Source organism: Panthera leo, chromosome A2, assembly GCF_018350215.1.
Source record: "Panthera leo isolate Ple1 chromosome A2, P.leo_Ple1_pat1.1, whole genome shotgun sequence".
Classification (NCBI taxonomy): Eukaryota; Metazoa; Chordata; class Mammalia; order Carnivora; family Felidae; genus Panthera; species Panthera leo.
This window is the reverse complement of record NC_056680.1, coordinates 100,257,899-100,280,493: the sequence shown is the minus strand read 5'-3', so window position 1 is coordinate 100,280,493 and position 22,595 is coordinate 100,257,899. Positions and strand designations below refer to the sequence as shown.

The window sequence follows — 22,595 nt, the reverse complement described above, 5'->3', positions numbered from 1 at the left end:
ATTTCTTCCTTTTCCCTCTGATAACTAATGTGACCAGTTACCACGTCCTATCACTCATACCCACATGATTATGGTTGCAGATATGGTAGTATAGGTTGTGTACTGCACAAGAGTGCCACATCTACAGGGAGGAGTGTTCACATTATAGATGCATAGGTTTAATTTTCCAGTAGATGGCAGTCAAGTGTCTTATTGTAATTAAGTAAATATATTACAACAATTTTCTAACAGATGGAAGTAAAATGTCTTAAAGACAGGGCATCTTTTTAATTCCCAGAATGCACTGAGCGGGTCAGTGGTAGCTCTGTTCACAATGCTTCCCACCTGTATTCTAGTATTCATTCTGGCTCCAGCCATGACAGATCCAACTCCTATGACATCTTTCAACGGCTTCCACCCTGATCCCTTAATTTCTCCACACCTGAGTCTATCCCATAAATAGCTGAAAAGTTTCCCAAAGAAAAGTTCCACTAGTATAACGTTGCTTTCCCAGAAGCCTTCAGTGGCTCTATGTCATAGTCTCTTCAACCTCATGCTCAAGGCCCTTCATACTATGTCCTTAATCTTCCTTTCCAGTCTAGTCATTCACTACTAACCAAGAGACACCCTACTCCCAGTCACAACTAATTACTGTCTGCCTTCCGTATATCCTGTCCTTTCCTATTTTGCTATCTTTGTCCATGCCATTTCCTCTGCCTGGAATTTTCTCCAAACCCTGTCTTCCTGCTAGAAGTTCTAAATTACATTCAGTAGTATATTTTGGGAAGAGGTTTTGGATGACTAAATACTGTCTTCAGCAAGCATCAAAACAAACCAAACAAAAGCAAAAAAGAAAGTATTCCCCTCCTCGGTTTTTGCAGGTATTCCTGTGAAGTATTGGTACATAACAAACTACTCCAAACTTAGCACTTAAAACAAGGACAATTTTTATCAGACCTCACAAATCTGTGGGCCTGAAATTTGGAAAGAGCTGAGCACTTCTGTTCTCTGCAGTAGTGCAAATAGTCTCTCAGATATTGGTAGTCAGCTGGGAGATGGGCTATCTGGAGGGTCCCCACTTCTCCTGCTTGTCACGGACCTACAAGGTCTTCGTTCTTTAGGGCCCAGCTGAAATTCCCCTTCTCCCAAGAATCCTTTCCACGCCCTTGAGTCAGGTTTAATCTCTCATTGCTTCAGATTCTCTAGTACCCTTTTCTTTGTTATAGGACTTTGCCTATTCGTCACCTTACACTAGGTTTTCATTTATGTAAGAAGAAGAGAGAAAAAGGCCAAGGGAATAGTAGAATGCTTTGGCCATATGAATTCTCATTCAAGTTTAAAGAGGAAACAAAATACTCAATGTGACTCGAACTCTGGAGGAATCAAGTACAGGGACTGATCTACATGTAGACAACATATTTTACATATGTGTAGAGTCATGTTTACTCTAAATTATTAGTTTTTGTAATTACTCTGGATTCCAGGAAAGAAACAAAACTGGGTAGAAAAACTGAGTGTCTTGTGTCATCATGCTTAATGATAATTTCTAATATTGCATATATTTTGTCCTCAAAAATGTTCAAAATGGAACTTTCCCTTCCATCAGTAAAATTTATATCCTACAGAAAATACTGCAGAGACACACTAATGGGACTGGGAAATTATACTAATTAAAATCCAATGATTCAAACTATCCAGTTTAAATAACCCATATAAAAAGTATAATTTTGAGCTAGAAAAGACAGAAAAGATGTAGTTCAGACTTATTTTGATGACGAAAATAATGAGGCCCACAAAATGTGACCAGACTAAAAAGAATTCACTCCCTGTAGAAAAACAAACAAAACAAAACCTAAGCTACATAGATCTGTGAAGTAAATCATGTATAGAAACACTGATGGCAACATGGTCTGTAAGACAGAGAGTGTGTAAATGTCTACTGCCACGAGAAGGGATAAATAAACTATGCTATCTTCATGCACAGAAATACCTTACAACAGCTTAAATGACTGAGAGTTACCATCAACATGGAGGAATTTGACAAACACAACACTATGTAAAGAAAGCAAATTGCAGCAGAAGGCAACAAAAATGACAGCACTTATATAAACTTTTAAAATTAGGAAAACAATACTATATACAGTTTGGAATTATACATAGTATGCGGTATAAGATAATGGCATGTGGATGAGTGGCTACCTCTCTAGGGGTTGAAGGTGTATACAAGCAGCTTCTGTGGTATCCATCCATAATGTTGTTCCTGAACCAAGTGGCGGGGACATGGATGCATGTTGTATTCTACTTTATAACTGTAAAGCTTTATTATCTTATAAGAATATTCCAAGGTAAGGCACCTGGGTGGCTTAGTTGGTTAAGCATCCAACTTCAGCCCAGATCATGATCTCATCATTCTTGAGTTCAGGCCCCACGTCGGGCTCTGTGCTGACCGCACAGAGTCTGGAGCCTGCTTCTGTTTCTGTGTCTCCCTCTCTCTCTCTGCCCCTGCCCCGCTTGTGCTCCATCTCTGTCTCTCAAAAATAAAATTAATGTAAAAAAACAATTTTTTTAAACAAAAAGAATATTACAAGGTAAAAAAAAAAAAAGAGCAAGAGACCCATAAAAACTTCTCTTCCACTTTTGTCTTTTGAGATAGTCACTATAAAAATTCTGCATAAAACAGAGAAATAACAGTTGTACAGTCAACCCCACTGCTGAGGGGTTCAAAACCACTGGGATAGGCTATGATATGAGAGACAGGAAGCAAAGAAGTTTCTGGTTCTCAAAATAACATAACAAAAACAAACAAAAAACCCACATAAGCAAACACATTTTTAAAACAATTTTAAATAAATCACACTCCAGCCCCTTCCCTCAATTTTTGCATGTTAATTTTTTTTTAAATTTTTTAATGTTTCTTTATTTTTCAGAGACAGAGCATGAGCAGGGGAGGGGCAGAGAGAGGGAGACACAGAATCTGAAGACGGCTCCAGGCTCTGAGCTGTCAGCAAAGAGCCCCATGTCAGGCTCAAACTCAAGAGCAGTGAGATCATGACCTGAGCCAAAGTCGATGCTTAACCAATGAAGCCACCCAAGCACCCCGCATGTTAATTTCTAAGAGTGCCTCACAACCCCAAAGCCTTCACTCTGGATGGACCAAAAGGAGGTAAGATCAAACACCACCAAGACCCTGCTGCACCTCCTGGGATGATGGCAGCAGCAGAATCAACAACATAACTAGGATTCAAGGAGAACGTACTGTGTAGCAGGCACGGATAGCCTGGAGCTATCTGCATTCTCCGCATTCTCTATTCAATCCGTAGAACGCCCCTACAAGGTGGGGACTCCTATCATGTTCAATTCAGAGAGGCGAAAGGGCTTGCCAAGGCCACACAGCTAGCAAGTGGTGGAGCTGGGAACCTAGCCAGACCCCGACACGTAATCAGTGTTACTCTGCCTTTCTGTCTACCCAAAAGTATAATGATCAGATATCTGTAGATTAACCCATCTTCAAAAAAAGTTACTTCATTTACATCTGGCTGCAAAACATGTTTAATTACTTTAAAGCAGCTTTGCTGTGGTGATTGAAGTATTTCCCCTTCTGCAGCACAGCACAAAGAACTTTATAGATCACTCTCCTACAAAACCACCTGTACTATGTCCACATGGTTGTCAAGGTTAAAAACGAATACAAATAATAACAGAAGCAATTCCAAGGGGGAATTTTTCTTTTGTGGGAAAGGATTAGATGGAAACATTCTAAAAAATGAAAAAGAGGCACCATCTGGAATAATTTTATTTTCTCACATCTTGGATACCTCATAGTGTGCAACAATGTCAAAAATAAAGGATCAAGAGTCCTGAAGTTAAGGAGTTTCAAAATCTCAGAATCTAAGAAGACACCTTGACTACCCAATATAATTGATCATTGCTTATGAAGAGACACCACTCTGGAGTTTCCTTCCTACCTTCTTGCCTTCCTTCCTTCCTACCTTCTTTCTTTCCTTCCTTCCTTCCTTCCTTCCTTCCTACCTTCTTTCCTTCCTTCCTTCCTACCTTCCCACCTTCCTTCCCACTTCCCTTCCTTCCTTCCTACTTACCTTCCTTCCTACTTACCATATCTAGCTTCCTTCCTACCTTCCTCCCTCCCTTTCTACTTCCCTTCCTTCCTAACTTCCTTTCTTTTTTTTTAACTAACCACTAACACATTCTTATCATTCTCTCTTAGTACAAGTAATAACTCCTCTCTCAAAGAAAGGCAAAGTTTTACTCATTTAAAACAAAAACTTTTAATGCATATTACTTTGCCACAAAACCGGTCAATATGCAGGTGTTCAGTCAAACTCGTCATTTCTTCTGGGGTGAGTGGGTACCCCGCAATGTGGCAGTACCCAGCAATCCTGGGAAGACTTTCAGCAGCATGTAAGCCAGTGGTCCCCAACTTGTGCTACACAGAATCACCCAGAAACCTACAAGGAATTCTGAGCAGACTAGAACTCTAAATGTCATTGGCCCAACAGCTGGGTCTTCTTTAGTTAAGATAAATAAGGGAATATTTTCTCCATCTTCGGTTGGCAAGGATTACTTGCACAGGACCCACACACAAAGTGCTTAACCGAAAGGTTAAAATTCAACACTATATGGAAATGTATAATTCAACATTAAAATTAAAAATTTGTTGATCAAGACACTCCCACAGTGTGGGACGCAATAGGGACTAGCACATACACCAAAGAACTATGTAACAGCTACAGCCATCCATCCGCCAGAGGAGTATCAGCCCTCCACAACGAGGACCATCGTCAGAACCTGCATCAGGACAAGCCTCAAGTCAGCCCAAGCCATGGGCTGTTTGATGTGAGACAGTGAATGCCCCTTTTCAGCTAAGCCAGGATCAGCTAGATTTTCTGTCACTTCCTTCATGAACAGTGTTAAACACATTCTGACCAGACCTACTTACACTTTAATTCTCAACTTCTCTGAACACCTTGACGAGCTTGTTTTCGGTCAGTCCTCCACATGCCCTCACTCCTGATTTCATTAAAACCAGAGTCTGAAAAGTTCTAGTAACTCCAAAGTGAAGTGGCCACTTGCCCAGACTCACACATAAATGGTTATCTTTTCATTTTTCAATCATTGTCTTCACCCCCTGGCGTCCTATTTCATACCACCCTCAGTTTAGAGCTCACTGCTTCTCTGCAATCACTTCATATTCTTTTCTCTCTGCTTCACTCATCCCTGATTTCTTCAGTCCCCTGCTCCCAGCCCACGATGCTCTTAACACACGCTACTTACTGAAAGCAACATGGTCCCCTTGTTTATTCATTTGTTCATCCAGCACATTCATTCAGTGATAAATGTGCTCCAGTCCATGTGTTTCTAACTATCACCGTACCTTGCACCATAATCCCTTTAGCTGTCAATAATCATAAATCCTCCAAAATTCTACATTCCTAAATTTTAAGTTTTAATAGGTCACAGGAGTCTGCCTTACACTGGTGGCACCAGAACAGCAACATTACACGCACTGTGAGCCAACACATTTTTATTTTTCATTGTTTAATTTTAAAAGTTGCTTCTTATTTTGTACTGCTCCAATAAAAAAATTTTTTTTCCTAAAGTTTTTCTGCAAAACTCTTCCTTTACTTTTAATAGGCTTGGAAACCATTTTGGAGTTTGCTTGCCAACGTAAAAGGCTTTTCCTTAAGTCTGGCATAGGCTGGACGGCAGTTAGAGGCATGGAGAGAAGGCAGACAGATTTTTCTCCTTTTGCACACTGATTAAAAAAAGTGTCACCAGATGTGAAAAGGAAAATTTAGACTCTCAATTCTGAAATTTAATCTAGCAATAAAGAAGCACCAAATTCTTAAGACACAGTGTACTTCAACTATCTGCCATAACACCATTTCCTCCCTCAAATGTGCTCTTGATTACAGAGTGCCTGCAACATTTTTTACTCTGGTTAACAAGGTTTATTTTTCCTCCAGTGAGTGCTATTGGGGAGGAAAATACCGGATTTCTTTGCTTTAAGAGGAGCTGGTGGTGGTCAGATAAGTGAGGAACTAAGTAAGACTTTACATTTGATTAATAAAGAGACTTTGTTTTACTGGTGACATTCCTCACAGAGTTTTTAAAAAAAGACTCAAGTACCTGTGTTTAATCCCCATCTACACATTAACAGATGCACACGCTACCCTGAACTTAGCAGAAGAACAGAGAGGACACAGCAGGTCAGGCCTTAGAGACATACTAAAGACTTGGGATTTTATTTTGAGAGTGATCTGAAGCCATGGAAGGGTTTTAAACACAGGAGTGACATGATCTCACTTAAATTAAAAAAAAAAAAAAAAAATCACTCCAGGGCCACCTGGGTGGCTCAGTCGCTTAAGCGTCTGACTCTTGAGTTTGGCTCAGGTGAGGATCTCATAGTTTTGTGAGTTCCAGCCCCACATCGGGCTCTGTACAGAGCCTGCTTGGGATTCCTCTCTCCTTCTCTCTCTCTTACCGTCCCCTGCTCGAGCTCTCTTCTCTGTCTCTCTCAAAATAAATAAGTAAACTTAAAAAAATTTTTTTAAAAATCACTCCAGCATCTATGTGGGAAAAAAAGATCATACAAATAGAAAAGAATATTATGCAGCTAATAAATGAGATATCTGTAAGTTAGTGAGCAAAACATAGAATTAAGTTAAAAAGCTAAGATGTAGAATAGTGTATGCAGAGTATTATCCTTTGTGGAAAAAAGTGTATATGCATCACACATGTGCACACACGCACGCGTGCACACACACAAAGGTGCACACCAGTGTCATATAGATTTCACAAAATTCATGGCTGAAGTAAATTAACATACCCAAGTTGTTCTAAACATATTTAGCAGTATTTTTAATCAGTGAATTGGGTAGTGGTTTCACATTTCAATTTAAATTCATTAAATTAAATTTTAATGAAATTAAATGGAATTTAAATTAAGTTAAAAATTCAGTACCTTAGTCACACTTAAAGGGCTCCATAGCCACGTGTGCCTAGTGTCTACTTTATTGGACAAAACAGATCTAAACATCTGAAGAAAATACACAGGAAAAGTTAAACCTTTCTTACAGGTTTTCTTCTGAGCTGAGAAATGGGGGGTGGGGGAGGGAGCTTCTACGTCTCATGCTAGGCATTTGGGAATACGTGTGCTGCATGATATTTTTTCACATTACAAACTATCAACTACAGACAGGTGGTGTGGGGTCTGAAGCTTACAGTTTTAGAGCCCTTTTAAAGATGAAGAATACAAAGTTAGGAACACAAAATTAGATACAAATGATAACGCACGCAGAATAAGAAAAATGACCAAAAGTTAAATTGTAAACAACTGAAAATACCACAAACTTCACAAAATCCAGAGGAATACTATCCTCTTTTTTATTAATCAATCATCTGGCACACTTTTCTAACACTTCCTTCCTTAAACTTCTGACTCTGCACATTTTGGCAAATACCAATTTTGTGATACAACGTTCCACACGAAAAAAGGAAGAAGAATTTGGGGTTTCTTCTACTTTGGGTATAGAAATCTTATTGTTTACAAATATATGTTTAAGAAACCTTCTAACTTCACAACTCCTGTCAGGTAAATTTTTAGGACCATTGTCAAATTTGGAGAAACTTCCATACAATTTCTTTTCATATATAAACTGCGAACTTTCAGTTTCTTATGTGGGGAGTACTCCTAAATACTCTTTGAATTGAAGACACTGGTGAACTATAAAGCTCATTATAGACACATATTATCAAGTTTTATGTTATCTTTTTCTGTGTTTGTATTTTGTGGTCAAGTCAGCCAAGCAACACAGCTCTTTCCCCAAGGGATTCATAGGATTCATTCTTCTTCATTAACTGCATTTTCAGACAATTCATCGAGCCTACTTGCTACTTCTGTTCAAAAGTTAGCACTTTTAGAATTACTGCTTTGGGGAGAATCTGATTTTTTTTGGGGGGGGGTATAATATACTTTTTGCCATCAGAATAATTTCTATTTCATCATTCACCTTTATTGCTTTAATTTTATGTTCTATTATCTGAATGTTCTCAGTTCTTTAATAAATAAAGGTTAAGGTAAAAAATAAAGTAACTCTTCATATTTGTCTAAATTAGGAATCTGTGATTTCTCAGTTGTCTGATTGAAACATTCCAAACCATCTTTCAAGCTGAAGTTAAAGTTACATATTTATTCCCAGTTCAACTTCCCTCTAGCCAGATTGCAACAATGCCTGTGATCACGCCAAAGCAATGCAGCAGGTGAGCAAAGTGATGGAAGGAGGGTCAGGGTAGAGCCAGCAGTTTTAACCGTGTGGTTTAAATATCCTCAAATTCTGAAGAATTTTTGAAAATTTTGCAAAATAATATGGCCATGCGAACACAGAACCAGAGACCCTCCCAAATCCTTGGAAGTGGCTGGTGTAAGGAAGGGGCCCTGAAACCTAAATCCAATAAATTAGCTCCTGCTAAACTTGACTGATTACAGGTAAACAGAGTAGTTAGAAGATCCAGCTTAAACCAAAGGTCCTTAATCCACCCCCAGAGGAGCTGGGGTAGTGACCACCTGTCACTCCACTCCCACATAAATATTCAATTTTAGGCTGAGTACACTTCTAGAACGTCTCATAGCAAAGTCTAATTTACATTCCTGGACTTTCCCCACACTGCACAGCTCGGATCGCTTAGTCTTTGTGTTTGCCAAAACTGAAATTCATCTAAGTTGAAATCTTAATTAATCAAAAACTTCTAAGTCGTCTTCAGAAACTTCTTCGGTTATAGTGTTACCAATCCATTGTTTCAATTGATGCATCCAGCCTCTCTCTCTCTAAAGCTATAGAAACATCAGTCCTATTTTAACCTATTTAACCTATTTAACAACTCTAAAAGCCTCATTTGTCCCGTATGTCCAAAGGAAATGTCTCTCATTTATTACATATGGATACAGGTAAGTGGAGAGGACATGAAATAGTCGTCACAGAGTTCAATACTTGTTCATTAGTGGAAGTAATGTAACTAGCGGTACAACACAGGAAACAATAATGACACTATGTGCACACTGGTCAGCTATATCCATAAAGAAGAGCTTGTACAACATCAAACAGACCCTACAAAGTAGGAGGCTCAACTGGATTTTAACACAATTATAGCTGTTTTCAAAATTCATCTCCGATTTTTTTTAAAGTTTATTTATTTTGAGAGAGAGAGAGCATGCATGCCAGCTGAGGAGGGGCAGAGAGACAGGGAGAGAGAGAATCCCAAGCAGGCTCCACGCTGTGAGTGCAGAGCCCTATGTGGGGCTCCATCCCATGAACCATGAGATCATGACCTCAGCTGAAATCTAGAGTCAGACACTTAACAGAGTGAGACACCTAAGCGCCGCTCTTCTTCCATTTTTAACAAAGAATTCCAAGGTCTTATTGGGGGTTATTATTCTTACCAAATATTTTATTTACATTATTTATTATCTCTATTTACCCCTTTACACTTCTCAGTCCAGGAAGAAGTTTCAAACAATTATTGCTTTCACCATATTCTATAAAATCTGAAAAACAGACAGTGAAGAGCACAAACTCTGAAGCCAAAGTGACTGGGTTCAAATCCCTGCTTGGCCACTTTCTACCTGTAATTGAGCAAGTCACTTAATGTCTCTGTGCCTCGGTTATCTTATCTGTAAAATGGGGAAAATTAATACCTATATCTCCATGGAGATACTGCGAGCATTAAATGAATTCATTTTCATAAATACTCAGGGCAGCACCTGATGCACACCTGGGCTATATACATGTTTGTTAAATATAAGAAAAATAGGCATCCATGTGTAGTATGAAATAGAGAGTGATCAGAGGAGATTAAATCAGAATAGTCATACTAATTTGAGTGGAGTTTTACTATCTTCCATCATGTTACAAATCGCAAACTGCCAAAAGACAGCTAATTCAAATTTAAAAGCACAAACATTTCTGAGCCAAATAAATTACATATTATCAATACCTTTTCTGTCTCTGAACACAAGGTAGTCAAACATGGACAAGCAGCTTGGCTCAGTGAGGTCCAATGTATGCAAAATGGCCTCCAGCTGGGAAACTTTAGACATGTCTTTTCATTTCTTGCAACTTCAGTTTCCATATTCGGTCAAATGGGTGTAATACCATCTGAACTTGAGATGTTTGCTTCAATTACTTCACATGAAACACATAAAGAGTTGTTATGTGGCCTGGTGTATCTACCAGATGCTCAATAACTAGTAATCATTATGGTTGTACTTGACCGTTATCATTCTATTGTGTTAATATTCCTCTCCATATATCAAACTATATATTCAAGATCAGTGCCCTCACCATTCTAGCCGGAAAATACAGGAAAATCTATCTTTCCCATTCACTTTTGTTAAGACTGTCAAACATAATCAATGTCTGACCTCGTCCTGGACTAAGATTGAATAACTCTGGTGAAAGAGATCCTTCATGGATATTTATGAATGCAAATGAGACACATAAGGTCCTTTCATTAGTATTTAATGTTATTAAAGTTTTAACAGAACTTAAATATCACAGAAAAGAGTAATTAAATCTTAGATGTTTTCTGCACAACAGTTTCAGTTTATGTGACCTTTTGTGACAACTTTCAAAAATCTTTATAGTTTATGAATCTTTTCATTGTATCTGCATATTAGATCACAGCAAATATCAATGCCTGGTTTCATTTTAGAAAAATATGAAACTAAGATTTATGACCTGCCCTCCTAAACATACCAAGAAGGGAATTCACATAATTTCTCACTATTTCTAGAGGAAGCCTTTGACACCAGTACTGAGAACGCTATAAAATTAAATATTAGAGGCTCAAATTGCTAAATATTCTATAAGCTATGAAAAAAATACTTACCCACTCCCATTCCTGGAAAATGCATTAACTAATGTCCCTCAAATATTTTTCCTTGGATTAGGTGGAAACAGTTCAAACCCCAAGAAGACACATAGCTTTAACTTGGAATGTTGGCTGTTAAGAGTGTGCATTGCTGGAAAGTAATTAAACCACCTTGTATCCTCACTTAAGAGAGATTATAAAAACCCAGAAAAGAGTCCTTCAAGGAAAAAATGTTAAAACTGTTTAAGTTAATTTAGCACATTAAATTTCATGGTATATACTATGGAATTGTTACAGCATTCATTTTAACTTAAAAAAATAACTGATAATATTTGCCTTGGAATCTCATACAATTTTTCTTCACATCTATTGTAAAATACCAACACCAAGTATGGAAAGGCTACAGGCTAGAACTTTTAAAAGCACTAACAAGGGAGAAATTTTGGAAAAAAAAAAAAAAAGGAAAAAATCCAAATAGAAATACAGAAATCAGTGCAATCACATCGATTTAAGCAAAGTCCAGAGTATAAGAAAATCTTGTGTGATGGGAGATCTGTAGCACAGCAATAAAAGGGGATGCATAGAGGTATTAGGAATCTGGGAACCTTGGTGGTTTCTAGACTTATTGATAACCATGACTGGTTCTAGAATGACAGAGCTAATCCCAAAGTATTATTGTGAAAAATATTCTTTTTCCCCAAAGTTTTCTAAAAATAGAAAACATATTAAAATGTACTATTATTCTCAAAAGAAAACATGATATATAGCATTTAAACAGGTATAAAAAGGCAATAGCTATTACATAAAATTTGGTAAATGTTTGAATCAGCATTATTATATTATCAATGCCCCACCACAGCACAATGTGGATTACTTTACTGTAAATATAAGTCCAAGGCAAAAATAAAGCTCACCTTAACAGCTCCCATAAAAATAAAAAAATTAAAAAATGAAAATTCTAGGGGCACCTGGTTGGCTCAATCAAGCCAGGTCTTGATTGTGGCTCAGGTCATGATCTCACGATTCATGGGATGGAGCCCCATGTTGGGCTCTGGGCTAACCACACAGAGCCTCCTTGGGATTCTCTCTCTCCCTCTCTCTCTCTCCCCGTTTCCTGCTTGTGTGCACATGTATTCTCTCTCTCTCTCTCTCTCAAAGAAATAAACATTTAACAAATTCTGCCAGCTCTAACAAGATTGATTCATTTATATTCCAATTCCAGGATTGGTCATTTGTTTTATAGCAGCAATTTCAAATTATCATTGTTCCATAATAGTTTTATAAGTATTTATTTATGAATTGGTACTGAATTATACTATGTTCTAATCGATGGAACAGAATTTGGTTTCAGGAATTATTATATCATGTAACTTTATTACATAAATATACGACCAATAATAAAATATTTGTATATAAAAGATAACATATAATGAATACAATACAACATATGCTTTAAACATATGCTTTGTTAGGTGATTACATTTTGTTTTCCTATTTTTCGGCCCAGAAACAGCATATTCTCTGATAACTTAATGGTTTATATTTAATTACTATACTTTCTTCCAAGAACACAAGCAAACTCTCTCTTCCTTTTAGGAAAATTATCTGTTAAATTGAAAATAATGAAGGCCAGATTTTCAGTTACATAGAGAAATAGGGTAATTTGGCAAACAACAATGAAGAGTACCCATTTCCAGAAATCTTGACCTAGTGGGCTCAGTCATAGAGGTCAAAGACCCAAAACATCCATCTCTGCTTTTGAGTTACTACAATGGCAGCAGCCCATCTGGCAGTTTTGACTGGTTCAAAGGTTTATTATTTCTTGGCAAAAATATATTACATAACTGTGAAGTATCACAATAACCTAAGATTTCAAGCTTTCTTGTTTTTTTCTTTTTAAGGATTTTTTTTTAATTTTTTTTTTTTTGACGTTTATTTATTTTTGAGACAGAGAGAGACAGAGCATGAACGGGGGAGGGGCAGAGAGAGAGGGAGACACAGAATCGGAAACAGGCTCCAGGCTCTGAGCCATCAGCCCAGAGCCTGACGCGGGGCTCGAACTCACGGACTGCGAGATCGTGACCTGAGCTGAAGTCGGACGCTCAACCGACTGAGCCACCCAGGCGCCCCATTAAGGATTTTATTTTTAAGTAATCTCTACACCCAATGAGAGGCTCAAACTCACAAACCCAAGCTCAAGAGCCACGTGCTCTACCGACTGAGCCAGCCAGGCACCCCTAAGAGTTGGAGCTTTGTGCGTAGCACTGTAGAGTGGTGGAGAGAAAACCATCCTCCGCTACCCTGTGGCCCCTACCAAGTCACTTGGTGTGTTTCAACCTCAGCTTCCCACATCCCTAAACCAGTAGAGAAGTGTTTGTCTTGCCTTATTCCAAGGATTTCTCAAAGAATCAAAATTAAGTAGCATGTATGAAACACTCTGTAAGACACAAAGTGTTCAAATGGAGTGGTATTAATAATTACAGCAAAAATCATAGTGATTATTCAGGAATAGAGCATTTATCTATAATCGGGTTTTCTAAGACTAGGACTCTTTGGGTTTAAGAATTTAAAGAATTGGGGGCACCTGGGTGGCTCAGTCCATTAACCATCCGACTTTGGCTCAGGTCATGATCTCAAAGCTTGTAGGTTCGAGCCCCCACATCAGACTCACTGCTGTCAGCACAGAGACCACTTCAGATCTTCTGTCTCCCTCCCTCTCTGCTCCTTCCCCTCTCATGCTCTCTCAAAAATAAGTAAACATTAAAAAAATAATAATTTAAAATTTATAAAGCAAAAAGCTGAGTGAACCTTCTAAAAAGTAACTTTGAAAAAGTACCAATACTTCTGAGCAAAACAAGGCTAGAGTTGTCCCCTGCCCTAGGACAGACATCAAAATATCTCTACATAGCATGGTCTATTCTCCTCTGGTCACTCCAAAACAGTAAGATTTATGAACCCCTTCCATCTCTATTATTTAGAGAAAAGTCCTCCTAAGCCTAATGGCTAATGAAGGCTTCTCATTACTCATTTTTCACCATGCACTTGAAGGCCACTTTGCCTACTTAACAAACCGACATCATTTCTAATTAGATACATTGAAGTATCTAAAATAAACACTGCAACAACTTTCAGGAACAACTATACAACACCATTTTTAAAAAGAAATAGGAATGTTTAAAAAATTCGTCTAACCCTTTAGGGCCTTCATACCTGAAGATAGCAATAAAAGGGGAGATCATTTGTGTAAACTGTACCAAAATAATGAGACATTTCCAAGTTTGTGTTTGAAGTTCCTTAAACAAGGTGGCCTTTTTAGTGAGTTGAGATAAAGGTTTAAACCATTTTAGGGACAGAGCATTTGGCTGGCATCCTGCCACTTTCTACACCAGATAATTTCGGTTGCTGCTGTTTGTCTCATATGTTTTTTATTCTCCCTCTAGGGAAGTCAAAGCCTTTTCACTTGCAGGCAAATTTTACTGTAGCTCTGGTAACTACTTTACAAGGTGATAAGCATTCACAAGAGGCTTTTATTAGGCCGGTAGCTAAAGGAAAAACTACATGCACATATTTAGACAACATGTGTGAAATGGAAAACTTTAAACATATGAGAGTTCTATGTCAGCCTACTAAAAGTGCATATCCCATGAAAAATATGGGGGTTTAAGGAACGGACATGCTCAACAGGCTAAACTATCTAAATTTGTATATTTTCATTTCCATTAACTCAACATAATAGCTTTTTAATGAAGTATATCAAGTCAGCGTCTGCTAACCCACTGCTATCTGATTTTTCCCAGATTTTGTTTTCCTTTATCACTTTTCCAAATGATTTTGCAAAATTAGAACAGAATCCCTTGGTTTTACCATGTTTCTTCCATTCAGCCCCATGGGTAGCGTCCCAAAGAAATCAATGGTCTGAACTGGAATATGTGCAAGCTATGAGGACAACCAAACATTCATATAGGAGGCTATTAGTTAAGACACATTTAAGGTTCAAAAGCACACTGAGGAAAGAAAAGATCATCAGTTATCAGAAAGATGCCTGTCATGAGGTATCTTAAGATAGGCCTTGGAAATCAGATAAGACTTGAGTAAATGGGGAGAAGAAACCACCTAGTCAATGACAAAAATAATGACCCAACGTGATGAGCTTCCAGGGCCCAGGGCTCTGATGAGGGGCAGTGGAAAACATGGCGCAACAGACCATTTGTTGGAAATCACTGTACTAGGTTAGTTTTTACACACCACGAAGTAACATATACTCAATGATATTCAAGCTGATCTCCTTCAGCTACTTGCAAGTTTCTATCATTAATCTAGTCAAATAAACTCTCCCTGGTTTGTAAACATAGAGTGATTTTCCTGACAATGTAACTTTTTGTGACCTTTTCTCTAGATGGTAAGCTTACAGAGAGTGAGTTCCATCTCCTACTCCCAGAACTTGGTCCCAGTGCCCAGCACAGTAGCAAGTACCAAAATAAATGCCTCCCAAATGCTACAGCACAGAACACAGGACTTTGCTGGCCCAGAGAAATGTCATTAGGAATAGGAGAGAAGAAACCATCAAATCTCAAAAAAGACAACCTACAGAATAGGAAAAAAAAATTCTAAGTCAGATTTGGTAAGAGACCTGTATCTAGAATATATAAAGAACTTCTGCAACTTAGTGATTGAAAAACAAATACTCAACTTGAAAAATGAGCAGGGGCGCCTGGGTGACAGAGTCAGTTAAGTGCCCGACTTCGGCTCAGGTCATGAGCCTACTGATTTGTGGGATCCTGCTTCAGATTCTCTGTCTCCCTCTCTCTGTGCTCCTCCGCCCGTGCGCGCGCGCGCACACACACACACACACACACACACACACACACAAACACTAAAAAAAATTTTAAAAACAAGCAAAAGATCTGAATAGACATTTGTTCAATAGACATATCAATGGCCAATAAGCACATGAAAAGATGCTCATCATTAAGCCACCAGGTAAATGTAAATCAAAACCACTGTGGATATCACTTCACAACCACTAGGATGACTATCATCAAGAAGACAGTAGCGATTAGTACTGGCCAGGATGTGGAGAAACTGGAATCCCCACACACTTTACTAGGATAGCAAAATGGGCCACTCGCTTTGCAAAAACAGGCTGGAAATTCCTCAAATGGTTAAACATAAAATTACCATTTGATTTAGCAATTCCACTCCTATGCACGAACCACGAGAAATGAAAACATGCCTACACAAAACCTGTATGCAAATTTCATAGTAGCACCATTCTTAATGTCCAAAAAGTAGAAACAACCGAAATGTCCATCAACTAAGGAACAAATAAAATGTGGTGGAGCCACACAATGAAATAGTATTCAGCAATCAAAAAGAATGGAGTGCTGACACATGTTCCAACGTGGAGGAGCCCTGAAAATACACAACTCAAAGAAGCCAGTCACAAAAAATCAGATATTCTATCATTTCATTAATATGAAATGTCTAGAATAGGCAAACCCATTCAGATAGAAACCTGGGGAGAAATGAAGCTTAACTGCTAAAGGGTAGAGTTTCTTTGGGGATGATGAAAATGTTCTAGAGTTGACTGTGGGGATGGCTGCACACCTCTTTGATTGTATGAAAAGCCACTGAATTGTACACTTTAAGTAAGTTATTGTCATGGTATATGAATTATATCTTAATAAAGATTTCATTTTTAAAAATACAGTTTGTTTCGAATGATGAAAAATTTTGGAAATAGATAGTGGTGATGATACCACATTATTGTAAATGTCGTTAGTATCACTAAAATGGTTAAAGTGGAAAACTTTATGTTATATATATTTTACCACAATAAAAGAACTTTTTGTCAACAGTGCAAAACAGAAAAATCCAACTTAATTATTAGTAAAGTACTTCTCTAGTACATTCATGTTATCCAAAGTAGGAAAATCCCAAATCTATAAGATTTTATAAGCCCATACATGTACAGAGGAAAAATATTAACATGATCTTGGAAAATTTATTCAAATAAACCAATCAGTGTACCAAGAAAAAAATCTATAAAGGACATCAAAAATCAATTATTACTGAACATTCTGTTTTCAATTTTATAATTTATATACTTTGTATTTGTGGTTCTTTAACCTGCCTTAATGCTGTTTTTCACAGATGATGTTTCTTTTTTTTTTTTTTCCACAGATGATGTTTCTTAACTGCTTTGCTATATCCTATTGTGAGAAAATTAAGCAACTGTTGTAATTCAAGTTTTAACAAATAGCATGTCTACTATCCTTTGCCAATTATGCTGTGGTGGAATCTGTGTAACATTTCACACCACATTTTTTCTCTTGCTTTGATTTTAGATCAACTTATTTCTAAGAATGTGAATTTGTATACATTTCATTTTGACTCACCAGACTAGATCTGATTATGTTGCTTCTGGACCAATTCTAGACAGATACTTAAACAGAAATGCACACTGATGTGAAAAACTAAAAATAACATTTAAAAATATAGTGCCTCTTTCAGGTTTCAACAGGAATGTAAATGTACATATACACATACAGACCAAGCAAAAACAACCTACTCCATAACCTATGTGCTTTACCATAAATATTTCTCTGCAAGTCTTCCCTAATATACTGAGAATTATAATTTAACATGATTATACTTGCATGTTTATCACTTTGATGGGCTTAGTATACAGCAAGTCTACTGTAACAGAGACAGGAATATTCCATCAGAGTGCCATTTTAGACCAAATAAAGCATTAACATCAGAAGTCAGAAAAATTTAAATGTCAAATACTAACTTTCTCATCCATCAAGATTCTTTTAAATGAATGAACACAGAATTTCAAATCTTTGATTATTCGTATATATTTGCTTTTCAACTGACAATCTTGAAAATCACTTTATCTGAAAATTCTGGTTGTATTAAGTTCATGAATTAAAAGAATTAATCCTTCTAAGAAGCTGTGACTTGGAAGAGGCACCTTGAGGAACAGAGCAACAAATACAGGCATAAATTATGTCTTAACGAATTATGATCATGTAGACACTATGGTGTCTGGTGAAATCTCAGTTTCTGTGATGAAAAAGAACTGTAATCTTTTTAAATTCGAGAAATAATTACATAAATGCAAGGGCTAGGAGACACCAGAAACTATATTTTTTATAAAATCCTTTAAAAACCAGTACATTTATGAAGTGCACGCTTTGTTAAAGATATTTTCTTCAGCATTTTACACACTTAGCTTTATTAAGTAAACCCTCACAAAAATTTTGTGAGGTAGGTATTCATTATGAATAGGCATTTCACACATGAGAAAACGGAGGATGAGGAGATTAAGTAGCCTGTGCAAATCTGCAGGAGTAAGAATTAGAGCTGGGATTGAAGCCAAGTCCATGGTCTTTCCATTAGAACATTCTTCCTTCCGGCAGCAAACAGCCTATCATTTAGCAAGATAATTCAGTAGCATCAGCTACTGCAACTACAAAAGAGCTCAGGGAATACCAGACACATTCCTGAGTCTGATTGGTTCAGCTATATTACCCAGATAAGAAGGAGCAATTGAACACGTATGCATGGCAATCCCTACTTACTTTGCCAAGTTTTGGCACACGAGAACGAACAAGGAAAGAACCAAAACTAAATTCAACATTAACATTTATGTATCTTAAAGCTCTATGAACCCAACCAGCAGAGACAAGTTAATGATAATACATGGAACACAGGATGCAGGTTTTATAAAAATCTTGTCTACTTGCATTCTGCATGTTGTATATTCCCCACTCTGTATTTTGGACAGGTGTTTGAACACGTCTTTGGTAACTGTACATTCAGAAAAAGTAGTCTAAAATAGAGTCCACCCAAGATCATCTCATTGGTTAACTTCATTTTTAGTTACACTGTGGTTTGTTTTTTGGATACCAATAAATAAAAAGGCATTTTCTAGGAAAAACATACATGCACATAAATTATAAGACTTACTACAATTCTACAAATTTATACACAAGGATGGGCCTAATTCTTACCAAAGCACTTCCACCCTGGCTTTCATAACCCATTCTCTTTAATATTCCTCTTGATTCCAGCTGTTCTTTCTCAGTCCCTTGTGAGTTTTTTCCTACACTACTCAAGCTCTAAGTTTTAGAGTTCCCCAGCTCTCTTTCTCAACATGCCTTCCTTATGTAATCACATCCATTCACAGAGATGTAAATCCTGAAATTTACACTAGAAGCCCAAACCTCTGCTATAAACCTCCATTACTACATAAAAGTTACTTTGTCTAAAAACTGAACTCTTGATCTTCCCCCCCACCCCCAAACCTTCTCCTTCTCTGGACTTCGGTAACCTCTACCCTGCGGCTCATGAGAGCAGACATGGAGATTCGTTCTAGGGTACCTCCTTGTCCCCAAATTTAATCCATCACCAAGTCCTCAAATACATATGCAACACATCCATTTTTCTCCATTTCTATGGTCACCATCCTAGTCCAAGTTATCACCATCTCTCGCCTAGGCTATTTATTATTGATTTAGGCCACTTCTTATCCATTCTCTTCAACAACAACGAGTGAGGTCTTCAAGTTAAAACAAACAAACAGGGGTGCCTGGGTGGCTCAGTCAGTTAAGCATTCGACTCTATCTCAGGTCATGATCTCACGGTTCGTGGGTTTGAGCCCGGCATCGGGCTCTGTACTGACAGATCGGAGCCTGGAGCCCGTTTCAGATTCTGTCTCCCTTTCTCTCTGCCCCTCCCTGGCTCGCATTCTGTCTCTGTCTCTCTCTCAAAAGTAAATAAACATTAAAAAAAAGAAACAAAACAAAACAGATACCATTACTCCTCCTCTGCTTAAAAACCTTTCAATAATATCCCCTTGTACTTTAGAACAAAATTCAAACTACCAAGCCTTGTATACTGTGACCTGTCTCTTCTCCATCTTCATTCCGTGTTCTTTGCTTCCCTCTCCATACTTCAGTGTTACTGGTCTTCTTTCAGTTCTTTCAGGAAGTCAGAATCCCCACTGCCTCTGGGCTTTTGCACATGCTGGTTCCTCTACTACCACCTAGGTCTATCCATGTTGTTGCAAATGGATACACACACACACACACACACACACACACACACGGGTGTGTGTGTGTGTGTGTGTGTGTGTGTGTGTGTGTGTGTGTTAAATGCCTGGCTCTTCTACCAGGCTATGAAACTATAAAATTCATGATGACAGGGACTATATCTTGATACTCCCAAAATAACGAACACTTTGCAAAGTATCTGACATCTAATGGGTGCTTTATAAATATTTCCTGAGTTACTGGTGAAGAGTTCCCTTCTCTACCAACACCCCATTCCCAGGCCCTGAAAGCAACCATTGTAACAATTTCTTTTTTATCTTCCCAGATATGGAAACATGTTTAAAAGGGAAAGCATTCACAATAGCCAAGATATGGAAGCAAGCCATGTGTCCACTGACAGATGAATGGATAAAGAAGATATGAGATACACACACACACACACACACACACACACAATAGAACATTACTCAGCCATAAAAAAGAATGAAGTCTTGCCATTTGCAACAACATGGATAGACCTAGGTGGTAGTATGCTAAGTGAATTAAGTCTGAGAAAGACCAATGCCATATGATTTCACTTACATGTGGAATCCAAAAAACAAAACAAACAAAACAGACTCTAACATAGAGAAAAAAACCTGGAGGTCACCAGAGGGGAGGTTGGAAGGAGGATAGGTGAAACAGGTAAAGGGGATTAAGAGGTACAAACTTCCAGTTATAAAGTAAATAGGCCATGGAGATGAATAGTACAGCACAGGGAATATAGTCAATAACACTGTAATAAAATTGTATGGTTAGCAGATGGTGAACTACATTTAGTGTGGTGAGCACCGAGTAATGTACAGAATTGTCAGATCACTGTGTTGTACATCTCAAAGTAATGTAATATTGTATGTCAACTATGTTTTAGCAATTTAAAGATGGGAAAGAGCTCAAACATAAACCTATTTTAGTATGTTTTCCTAGTACAAATGTTCACATTGCATTTAAATCTAATAAAAATTTTTAGAAAGATAATTAAATAGTGCTAGAGCCTAGATAATTAAAATGTAGTAAAAACACCTGTTGACTATAAAAAGGAACTGTTACACAGAAAGAGGCCATTACCATGTGAATCGTCAACATGTCAACAAACCTCTGCTGAGCATCTATTACGTACTAGGCTCTAGGCTACACAAGACAGGTGGCTCACGTCAGTAACTAATTAACCAACAACTTTATCACTATGGTAAGTTTTAAGAGTCAGTTGGTAAGAAAGCTTTTTCCAAAGAATTCTAATTACAAAGTGGTTAGTTTCATTATATCAAAAAAATTAAATATTTTAGTTAGCAGTAGAAAAATCACTTTGTTATTTTTTTAAGTTTAATTTTTTTTTTTTTAAGAGAGGGAGAGAGAGAAAGAGCATGAGCATGAGCAGGGGAGAGGCAGAGAGAGAGGAAGACACAGAATCGGAATCAGGCTCCAGGCTCCTGTCAGCACAGAGCCCAACCCGAGGCTCAAACCCACGAACCCCAAAATCATGACCTGATCCTAAGTCAGACGCTTAACTGACTGATCCACCCACTTTATTTTGTCAGTTTATAAATGTATTGGATTTTTAGTCCGTTGATTTAAAAGTCCCATATTTGAGGAAAAAGAAATGCAGGTTGTGCTCGGTCCTTATCATATTAATTGTAGTTAACTGAAAAGTTCACAGTTCTTTCTCAGCAAGCCAGTGGTGTCATGTGTATTCAAGTTAATGTTGGCTTAATAAGCTGGGAGAATCTCAGCTTTCATTGTAATTGTTTTCATTCACTGTATTAAGAATTGTTTAAAAAAAAAACTACTTCTTTATTTTTTTTTCCTTGCACTTAAAAGGATTCAAACTTCTAATAAGTTAAACACCTGGGGAAACTTCATTAAGCACTATTCCCTGAAATTATTGCTTCACCATGCAAAATGGGGGCTTTATAACCTGAAGAAGTTAATGTAACGTGCACTACTGCTCAGGGATTCACAGTGGCAGTGGGAGACGCTGCCATGCTATTAACTTAATTAATGTTTCCATCAAATGAATGGAGTGCAGGAAAAAAAAAAGCATGCCTAAAAATCAGGGTTTAACAAGGATTTAGAGAAACAGTGAATTCCTGATTTCAGTATTCAGCTGAGGAAGACTTTAAATTTATTTCTGCTCGCAAACTGTCTTTAATTCTCATAGCTACATGTCAAGACATAAACGGACTCTGGATGAAGTCCAGAGAAACGGAAACGATTACAAAATCTATTGATTGCTATAGGTAGTAAGCTATAAAAAGGGTTATGAAGCTTCAGAATGGGAAGAGTAATACAAAAGGCAGATTATAAGAGTGGACAGTGTTATGAACGGTTACACAAGGAATGTCCTACTTGAATTTGCTCACCAAATTTCAAAATTCTTCAGATTTCTACACCAAAGCCAATCCCAACTTAAAATCTGAAACAATTTAGGTCAAATAAAGTATTACCTTAAGCTGTGAAGAGAAAACATCAATCTTATACGAACTGGTGTAAAGCTAAATTTACAACAGTTTGAAGGAGGATTAACAGGACACTTTTAGTTGATATGTGACACACAGGGTAGTCGTGAATTCTCACACAACATCTTTCAGGTGGATGTAAAAAATATACAGGTTTGGACGAAATAACGGA

At 37.6% G+C, this 22,595-nt stretch overlaps 1 protein-coding gene across 2 annotated transcripts in view; it reads right to left on the bottom strand.

Annotated features, from left to right (window-relative positions):
* The window catches only part of UMAD1 (UBAP1-MVB12-associated (UMA) domain containing 1), a 222,907-nt gene that overhangs the window by 119,136 nt on the left and 81,176 nt on the right, over nt 1–22,595 (bottom strand). The window contains exon 1 of one of the 2 annotated variants that reach the window (XM_042918801.1): nt 9,991–11,560. The exons of the other annotated variant lie outside the window; for it this stretch is intronic. Within the exon in view, the coding sequence (XP_042774735.1) occupies nt 9,991–10,093 (103 nt within the window). The 5' untranslated portion in view covers nt 10,094–11,560. Of the gene's footprint in view, nt 1–9,990; nt 11,561–22,595 lie in introns of those variants that run through there. 2 annotated transcript variants of the gene reach the window in all.